Source organism: Monopterus albus, unplaced genomic scaffold (assembly GCF_001952655.1).
Source record: "Monopterus albus unplaced genomic scaffold, M_albus_1.0 scaffold58.1, whole genome shotgun sequence".
In the NCBI taxonomy this organism is placed as follows: Eukaryota; Metazoa; Chordata; class Actinopteri; order Synbranchiformes; family Synbranchidae; genus Monopterus; species Monopterus albus.
Genome location: NW_018127938.1, coordinates 813,350 through 823,700, shown reverse-complemented (window position 1 = coordinate 823,700; position 10,351 = coordinate 813,350). Strand labels below are relative to the sequence as shown.

General features: G+C 41.4%; 1 protein-coding gene across 3 annotated transcripts in view; it reads left to right on the top strand.

Annotated features, from left to right (window-relative positions):
- The window catches only part of tmem125a (transmembrane protein 125a), a 13,980-nt gene extending 6,024 nt beyond the window's left edge, over positions 1-7,956 (top strand). The window contains exons 1-2 of one of the 3 annotated variants that reach the window (XM_020602692.1): positions 14-251; positions 3,580-7,956. In XM_020602692.1, the coding sequence (XP_020458348.1) occupies positions 3,984-4,682 (699 nt within the window). In that variant the 5' untranslated portion in view covers positions 14-251; positions 3,580-3,983 and the 3' untranslated portion in view covers positions 4,683-7,956. Of the gene's footprint in view, positions 1-13; positions 723-3,579 lie in introns of those variants that run through there. The other 2 variants (XM_020602690.1, XM_020602691.1) reach the window with 2 other exon arrangements.
- Positions 7,957-10,351: the final 2,395 nt, after the last annotated feature.

Here is a 10,351-nt window from a genome sequence, read left to right as displayed (position 1 = left end):
ATGCCATGTTTTTGTTTTGATTACTTGGCAGGGATATATTGTTCTGTACTTGTCTAGAGAGAAGATGAAAACATTGATAGAGCATCTTTTGAAAGAAGCAAGAAACCACAAGAGGATGGATCTAAAAATGCTGAAGGAAGCCTTGCTCCTTAGTTTAAAGTGTTGCTAAAGTTTTTCTGCACACCACAAACATTTCATTCTGAGCCCCAAACTTCTTTCCCTTGTGGCCTCTGTGATCTCAACAATTTACAGTAATTACAACTCAAATTGAATAACCAAAATAATTCCATTTAAACACACTGGAGGGATGTTTTATAGCAAGCAAGTTACTTTTTTCAATGTGCTTTTCATACCCGGCGGGGGGAAATTTTCCATGACAAAAAAATACATGTGGGACTCCAATTACAGCTTCTTTGAGTATGCATATATGCCTTTTTCTAAGCTGTGACACCCTGCATTGCATCTCTGCTATCTCACCCAGCGTCTGCTTTGTGTTGAGGTTTAACGCTTCAGACTAAAGATCCCACCTGCTCCACTTTCCCTGGATGTTGTTGCCATCTTCTAACCTATCCTACTGCATCCTGATTAACAAATAAAGCCAGACAACCCGCTGTAAAAGAGCCACGCATCAACTTTTAAAATGAGACACTAATGGCCGGTGAAATGAATTCAGCAGGCCAACACAGCAGAGGGGGGATTACCGGAGTCCCAAAGCTTCTCAGGTAATTGGAGTGCAGTATAGTGTTTTTTACTCCAAAGCACAGCTTGTCTAGTGACTTTGCAGGCAGAAAACTTAGAAGAGGCAGACTCGCAGGGAGGAAGAGAGTGAGAATGATACTCTCTGTCCGAGGTATAGATCATCTTTGGGATTTTTTTCAGTCGTATTCGCGGCACATTAGTGTAACAGAGAATGTTTGGACTGTTAGCGTCAGCATGTCTTCATGCATTTCCCTTTTGAGTGTACAGCTGAGTGTCCAGGACACTTACTATACCTGTCACTTCAAAGAATCCTGTATAGGATGTTCTTCGGGTATAGTATCTGTTCTAAATAAATTGTGATAATGATCACTGGTGCAGCATTCTGTGAGATACTTTAGACAGTTAAATGTGATGATACAGTATAACTATTGTTTTTGATGAGTAAGTTACCATCAAATTCACATTTCCTTTGTTTGTTCAAAAGTTTGAATTGTCAAAACTCCCTAATGAACCTTATGAAGGGATAAGTATAGTACAGATTCAGTACAGTTTTTTTGTTTTTAAGATTCATATTTTATGAATATGTTAAGTATTTGTGGAGTATTTCTAAAATTCATAACTTAGGTGTGACGATTCATTGTTAGACATAATGGTGTACTGGAGGTTTTAGTACAGGTGAAAAGGAGCAAATGTTTTACTCCTGATAAAGACACCTTTAGACTGTGTAAGTAAGTTTACTGCATGTCACATGCTAGATGGGTCTAGTAAAATCTTGGTCGCCATCTGTGTTAGGCTGCACAGTATCAGTTTGAAGCACATCAGACTGTGCATTGCATGGTGAATTGCAGTCCTGCAATGTTAGTAAAAAAGGTACATTATCAGTTCACGTCATCCATTTGCGCTGCCATACCTCTGCAAAGTTTTCTTCTTTGGAGTCCCATAAACCTATTTTTTGTTTAGCCTCTATTGTTTTGATTTGTTGTGCATGAGACTTTTCTCAAAATGACACTTACTAAATGTTGCACTAGTCAGTGTACAAATCTGCATCTCTTTGTCTTATTCCTCTTGACTAATTTTTAGATATCGGTTGTAGCAGTGTTGGCATTGTGGGAATTTGGTCCTAAATTTCTGACGGTGTGAATTTATTTTGTTTGCAAATCAGCCATCTCACAGCACATTCTAGGACCACCATTTTGGACCGATGACCAAGGACTTTACCAACAGTTGTTGACTTTTGTCTCAGACAGCCCAAAATCACAGTGTTAAAGGGTCCTTTCACTTCTTTGATTCCAGGCAACCACAGCACTGTGGTAGAACTTTCTTGCATAAATTGTTTGTTCCTCTGTGCCTGCTTTCTCTGACTTTAAAGGAGGCCACTGGAGAGTGATGTTGTGAGTCAGTGCTTTTGTAAACATATTTATGAAGGCAATATGACCCAGCTGATACGACGAGTCTAGAGGTCATATAAGTGATAAAAGAGGAAAGGCAGACACAGCCCAGCAGGTCTCTGTGGGCATACGTGTCTATGGGGATCCAAATGTGAGAAACCCAACGAGGACTAAGATATAGTTGTCGTTAAAGCGTTTCATTTTATCTTATGATCCCTGTTGCATGCCACTGCCTCTCACGCTTGCATCTGGCTGTTTCCCTGTGAGCCGACTAATGAAACAAAATGATTCCCCATAAACTTGTACTGTATGAAGGATGGTGTTCAAAGCCTTAATAAGAAAAAAAGATTGGATGGAGGTGGAGTAGCACACATATTGCTTTATTTTCCCTCACCTCAACACCCTTGGTACTTTAACCTCAGACAAAAAAAACTAACAAACAAACAAAAAAACAACAACAACAACAAACAGATGCACACCTCAATTACTGTGTTATTTTTGTGCTACCTGTCAGTGACACCAAGATAAAACCAGCTGGGATTAATTAGTGACTCAGCAAACACATACCGTACTCTCTCGCTCTCTCTCACACACACACACACACACACTCAGACACACAAACACTCTCAACTCTGTTATGCTGTATGAAACATACACAACCACATCATAGTTATATAAGCACACAGGTTTCAGTCTTAATCTTCTACTCATTTACAACAGTTTGCTCTTGCAAAACACACAATATCTCTCACACACACACAATCATCCATCCGATCCAGGATGTGAAAAGCTTCCAGAACAGCATGTCGCCAATAAACATCCCTCCTGCTTTGCTGTAATTACCTCACTCTTCATTTCACACCTTGTGTAAGCACCTCATATCTCGCGTCACGGTGTTACCGCTCTGCCCCAGTGCAAGTCAATACCTGCCTGTACTAATAAGCAATGTGATCTTGCTTTATAACTTTATAGTCTTTTAAACAGATGGGAAAAAATTTGATAGAAATCTGTTTCTGTCACTGCATTTTAAATGGGTGTGGGAGGAGCTAAATGTAAACAAGTATTACAACACTGAACGCACAACCATGTTATGCTTTCCCAGACTGACATACGGTATATTTTATTTTGCAGAGCAATGTTTGTGTTAGCAAAATTCATGGCTGCTGAGGACAAGCTGTTACTCCTGTCAGCTTGTGTTGGGCCATGTCGGCTTGTGCCACACACTGCTGACTTTGATAGAAATAAAGCCGCTGACAGGTTTAAGAGACAAGCTGTCGCCAGCCATAAGCTTGAGGATGCTTGTTTACATGTGTATGTGTTGTATAGGTTTACATGATTGTATTATAGGGTTATGGTGACTTTAACAGCCTACCATTTCATATAATTCTTATCCAGAAGACAGCCATGAGCAAACAGACCTGTCTGAATAAATAGCAAGTAGAAGTGCACACTGTACAAACCTGGTTACATCTACATCTGTCTTCTCTTTCAGATGACTGCTGCCACCCTGCAAAACCAAACTAGAAATTCTGTGGATGTTTGGATTCTCTGATTTGGATATTGGTGCAGTAAAGAAGATTTTCATCTCTCTCTCCAGTCAGTGTGAGCTATAAGGATTTTCATTCATACAGGAGTAAGAGACCTGAACTGACTTTGTTAAATGTTTTAGAACATTCATTCATTTCCTCTGCAGATTTGCCACCAACTTTAACCACATTTGAGCTTTTCATGATAATAGCCAGCTGACTCCCTGAAAACATCTGGGATTTTTTACTGGCCCTGACACACTGGTGGTGGCCACTGCTAAATGAAATAGGGACTGAAAGATTCTTCTGTGGATTCCCTCTCCTCTGAGGTGGTGGCGCCCCTATTCAGCAGGCTGAACGTGGCATCACGATGCCTGAACTGGATGACTTTCCCCCCTTGAGGGGCCCCAGAGGCTCTGGGCTGGGCTTAAATGGACCAGCAGATCCAGCTCAAATTCAGCACAGCATCCTGGAGGAGCAGGTGGAGCTGTGGTGGTTCAGAGACCCTGGAAAGTCTCTGCTTTGCTACTGCGTGGCTGTACTACTAATCCTGGGCTGTGGGCTGGGAGGAGTTGGACTTCTCTCCACTACCACCAGTGTATCAAGCGAATGGCGGCTAGGTGCAGGCACAGCACTCTGCCTGCTGGCCCTGGGGGTCCTCCTCAAGCAGCTGCTCAGCTCAGCTGTGCAGGACATGAATTGCGTTCGAAGCAGACAGCGAATTGACATGCTTAAAAGTGGCGGCTTATCTGATCTCCTTGTGGTTTTGATTACTGGGTTGTCACTATTGATTTGTGGAGGTGTTCTACTACATCTGGCCCTGGCTAACCACATGCCAAAACCTGGCCAAGCCCTTAATGACATGTACATCTCTGGAGTGGTTTTAGTGGCTGGAGGGGGGACTGCAGTTGTGGGCGTTGGACTATACTCTGTTGTGGTGGTCCTGCTTGAGAGGACAAGGCACGGACGAAGGCTGGTGGACCAGGTTTTGAATATATTCACTGTTTCTGGACACATGGACCACCAAGCTCGCAGAGAGACTACCTCCAGTCTGGCTAACCTCATATGAGATGTAACCACACTCGGACTGTGTATTTTGGCCCCTTGCTTTTCATGTCAGAACATTTCCTCAGCTAAATTAGCACACACACATCGAGAGAAATTTGATTACAACAAGAGTCATCCCTTACATACTGTAGCTTTGTCATCAGCTGATTAGAGTGTGTATGAAATTAAATGAATTGGTGAATATGTTAGCAATAAGCAGTCAAATCTCAGACACAGTAAGGATGAAAAGACTTAAGATTAACACACTAAAAAATAATTTATTACTATGTCGACATGGCAGTGCTTACAATCCAGCTGCCCTAATTCTGATTAATTCTCCTTATGATCAGGTACAAAGTCAGATCCTGTAACATGTCATTTGCATGTGAGTGGTAGTTGAAAGTTTTATTTATTACAATGTAAATCTTATACAATTTACATGGGAGTAAATGCCAAAAAATACTGGGGAATGTCACAGCATGGCAGAGGCAATGTTAGTATGCAGGTCACCAGCACAAAAAACATGCAAAACAAAAAAAGTTCACTTGACTGGTATTTATGCTGATTCAAATAAAAAGCACAAATTATAGCTGAAACAAACCTGAAACTAAAGGAATAAGTAAAAACAGGTGTGATAACTTGATGTTATCAGATAGGTTCAGCTATATGGAAATGACACAGGCCAGCAAAGACCTGAAAAGGGCTTTTTCATTGCAACAAAGTCCGTCTTTCCAAATCTGCATATACAAAAAGTTATATGCAGTGTACACAGATGAAGAAACTGAAACCTATCTTGAAACCAAGGCTGTAATTAAAGGGACCGTCCACATATTGGTGGGCCAGACAATGAAGACCATATATTTGTTATACACATGCATCCTGTCAAAGTGCTCTTGGACCACACATCTAGAGACTACCTGCTCAATGATATTGTCTAGGATAAATGTTTCAACTGAAGGGCTGATGTAAATGAAAATTACAGAATGACTGATAAACAGGAAAACATAAATATGAAAAAAAATCATTTTTTAAAATGTCTGTGATTCAAGTGCCACCCTCACGCTGTCCTTGTCCACATGAAGTTATGAAAATATTCAGCTGATAAATTTGACTATGGATAAAACTGAGGATGGTCAGTGTGACGGACTTGAGCTAAACTTTGGCTAATTGGAATGATTTCTTTTAATCTTGCATCTTTCCTCAGTAATTTGTGCAGTAGGGCAGTGGTATTTGTGACAGATTGTCAAAACCTCAGTGTAACAGTTGGCTGCCTATACATATGATACAGGACAACGTGATTGTTAGAGAATCGCAGCACTTTAAAATGTATGGATAATATGTGTGCATCATTGTCTTAACTGTGAACTGAATTGCCTTGTTTTCCCTAAACTTGCTTTCTTCTATGCTTTTGATATTGACACTGAATCAAATGGCTGTGCAATGTAAAATGGCCACTCATAGTGCTGAAGTCATAGAGAATGACCCAACTACAGCCTCCTAGCTCATTGTTTTAATTATAATGTCAAAGTTCATTGTTCTCTTCAGTCCATGCTGGGAGACATGAAGCTCTGATAAAACTCATTGTGCACCTCTACAAACATGCAAAAAAAGTCACATAGTAATTATGAAGTAGTTCCACATATTTTCCTCAGCAGCTGGTTAAATAGTTACTGGGTCAACATTCATCAACCTAACGCTGTATAAATGCTGTTTGTCTGCTGAATATATGAGTAGACAGTGGCAGAGGTCCATAAAGACAGTTTGATGTCACACAGTCCGCTCCCTGGGGCAGTGGATGGAAATGTCATTGTCCACCATTCTTATCATTTAGAGACACCAAGATCGTTGTTTGTGCATTCTGGGTTTGGAGGACTTTAAAAAGATTACATCAAACTGACTTCATGAGCCCCTGCAGGGGCTGTGTTTGCTAACAAATGAGCCAAAACAACTTTGTAAGCTAGTGATATAGTGCTACTGTAGCTGCACTTGCTTCTCTGTCCCCTACTGACACGGTTACTGCAGCTTTAAGACGATGTTATCAAGAGCACAAAGTATAGTTGTGATGTAACCATGACAACATTTGGACAGCTATTTGTTCAGATCCTGGAAAAATGTGACTGAGATGCTTTTAAAAGATGGCTTTGGGACACAGTCAATGAGGACCTAACTTAATTCAAATGTAATGAATCCGCAGCACATTATAGCCTTTGACATTGCCATATGTTTTTAGATAGTATTGTATTTAAATCTCTGTATCAAACAAAGGGGCACATTATTTTCATTTTTATGTGTCAAACTAAATTAAATTAAATTAAATTAAATTAAGCCATGTATGGCTACCTTGGTAGCACGCTCTCTCATGTGTTTGTTGATTTTCCTCGTTTCCTCCGTCTTCTGCAACCCATTCCAGATAACTTTCACCAGAGAAGAGCTCAACATCAGAAAACTCACTCCGAACACCTTTTCTCCAATTTCTGCTAATGCAAAAAGCTGGGTGGACATTATTGTTGGAGGACCAGCAGCCCTCGATGGGACTCATGGAAAATGGCAGAGATGAAAAAGAGCGGGGGCCCTGGTTAAGTTACAGCAGAGAGGGACCTGGACGCCACTCACATCTGTCCATCTAGCAAATCTCCAATTCCTCCTCGTCAACCAGACTAACCGACTTCTCATGCGCTACTGCTTTATGTTTCATGGAGACTTGGCTCAGCAACTCCATCTTGGACAGCACAATACAAATGCCAGGGTTCCAGGTATACAGAGCGATTGTGTTATTTAGGAAACAGAAGAGGTGGAATCTGCTTCTACATAAATGAAGTTTGGTGTAAAGATGTCACAGTGTTAGAAAGAACTTGCAACATGGACTTAAAGACTCTTTCACTGACTGCAAACCATTTTATTCTCCCAGAGAATTTTCATCATTCATTCTGGTCAGAGTGTATATAAGACCCCAGACCCACGCTAGCAGACTACAGCACCTGGCCGACCAGATAACTAGCGTGGAACTGAAACATCCCAACTCCCCACTCATTGTTCTAGAGGATTTCAACAGAGCAACTCTCATCCATGAACTGCCCAAATACAGACAGCATATCAGCTGTCCCACCAGTGACTGGATTGTATTTGAGGCTGGATGAAGCTGGATGAACTCACGGAGCTTTGTGAGGGCGTGTGTGCCCACCAAGACCTTCTGCGCATACAACAACAATCAGCCCTGATTCATAGTAAAACTCAAGCAGCTTCGTCATGCCAAAGAAGAGGTCTATAGAAGTGGGGACAGGATCCTGTACAGGCAGACCAGAAACACATTGACAAGGGAGATCAGAGTAGCAAAGAGGAGCTACTCTGAAAAGCTGAAAAAACAGTTTTCAGGCAATGACCCCTGGTCTGTGTGGAAAGCCTGAAAAACATCACTAACTACAGGAAACCATCCCCCCACTGTGGAAAACCATCAACTGGCAGATGACCTGAATGTGTTTTACTTTAGGCTTGAAAAGCAGAACACCACACCCTCACCCACCTCACCTGAGAACCACCAGCTACTTCCCCCATGATCACTTCCCTTCCCCCTGAAGGTTTGTGAAATTAATGTGCATGGCCTTTAAAAAAAAACAACTAAAGATCAGGAAGGCACCAGGCCCTTCCATCAGCAAACTGAATGACGACAGACCTGTCACTCTGACATCTGTAGTTCTGAAGTCCTTTGAGAGGCTGGTGTTGGCCCACCTGAAGGACACTTTAGACACAAGGCTGGACCCCCTGCAGTTTGCCTACTGTGCAAGCAGGTCAGTGGATGATGCAGTCAACATGGCACCACATTATATCCTGCAACACCTCTACTCCCCAAGGACTTATGCACAGGTCCTCTTTGTGGGCTCAACACCATCATCCTGGACATCCTCCACTCTCAATTGACCCAGCTCACTGTGCCTGCCCCCACCTGTCAGTGGATCACCAACTTTCTGACAGACAGGAAACAGCAGGTGAGACTGGGGGAAACCACATCCAGCACCCGGACTGTCAGCACAGGTGCCCCCCCCAAGGGATGTGTGCTCAGGTTGCACAGCTGGCCCTGTGGTACAGTCACAACTACCTGGAGCTGAACATGCTCAAAAGAGCAGAGATGACAGTGGACTTTAGGAAGAGCCACACTTAACTATATAACAGAATGACAGTGCAATACCTGTAAATATACTTTTGTATATATCTATCCAAAAAACTGCACCTAAACTGTGTGTATATACATTTCTATATTTATAAGTAATTTATTTTTTACTTTCCTAATGTACATTCTTTTTGTTCTCCGAGTCTCATCTTGTTTATGTGTTGCCTTAGGGAAAATCATTGTACATGCACAATGAGAGCCACTATACCAGAGTCAGGTTCCTCATGTATCCAGCACACCTGGCCAATAAAGCCGATTCCGATTCTATCATAGTTTTAAAAAATGTTTTTAAAATGAGCATGGGGCTGTGGTTGGAGGTGACAACTGTGCTCCTAGCACTTCTGATTTATTAGATGGATTTCTGGCTTAGATCATATTAATTCCTCACATTGCAGAGAAGTAGAAATAACGTTTGGGAAAGAATCAGTGAAAATAAATCCATTAGTTCATTAGTTAGGAAAGGTCCTGAGTCACAGAATATCAATGCACTTGCAAACGTCTGGACTGCACTGTCAACATGCTTAATCATCTTTCACTGAATTAGGTGAATCCAGAGTATGCTACCAGCACTGAATGTAAGATGCTCACTTTCTATTGGAAAAACAAATGAAGGTAATGTGAAATATTTCATCTTACAGAGAAATCTCAGGAAAGGTCCTAATTTGTGTGCGTCAGTCACATCTCTTTATCTGTCCGCACATTCGCACAGACTATTGCCTTGGGACAAAAGGGGTCACACAGTTGACCATTGTTAGTGCGGTGACGGGCAGTAAACTGAAGGCACAATGCACAAGGTGGCAATCTGTAGGGGCTGGTATAGACTAGTACCACTCTCTCACTCCAACACAGAGAAAAAGCAAGAGCCACACTGCATTTTTAGAATATAAACAGAAAATATTGTACTTACATGAATCTGTCATTTGACTTAGAGCACACAGTAACAATGGCAAGTTGTGAACCCATGCATGACAGTAAGAAGAGGTGGGCAGAGCAAACAGGCAGGCACATGGGAACCAAAGATTCAGCGCTGTTCTGTCAGGCCTAGAGAGAAAATATTTGAAATCAATGAACTGAAGAACATAAACTAGACAAAATCTGTTCTGCTATAGCTGACTGTAAGTCAAAATAAAAAAAAAGTGTAGGCTAATTCTTGTGATTGAGTTTGGCCTTGCTATGTCAAAGTTCATTTACCTGCTACAGAGGTCTTAAATTCATATGCTTTCACTAAAGTAACACTGATCTGATCTGTATTGTTATGATCCTGTTCGACTTACCTGTTGCTTACAGCTTGACTGGAACTATGGGTTAAGTTATTCTAATAGCAGAAGATTTACAGTGATCTTAACAAGGGGGGTAAATGTCAAGAAGATATAATTTAAAGGGATAGTTCAACATTTTGTTACTACCCTGTGTTAAATTTTGAGCTTCAGAGATGCTGTGAGGCATAATTTGTTACCCCTGGATAAAGCCTGGCTGTTTACCTGTTTCCTGTCTTTATTTTAAGATAAGCTAACTCCTGGCTCCAG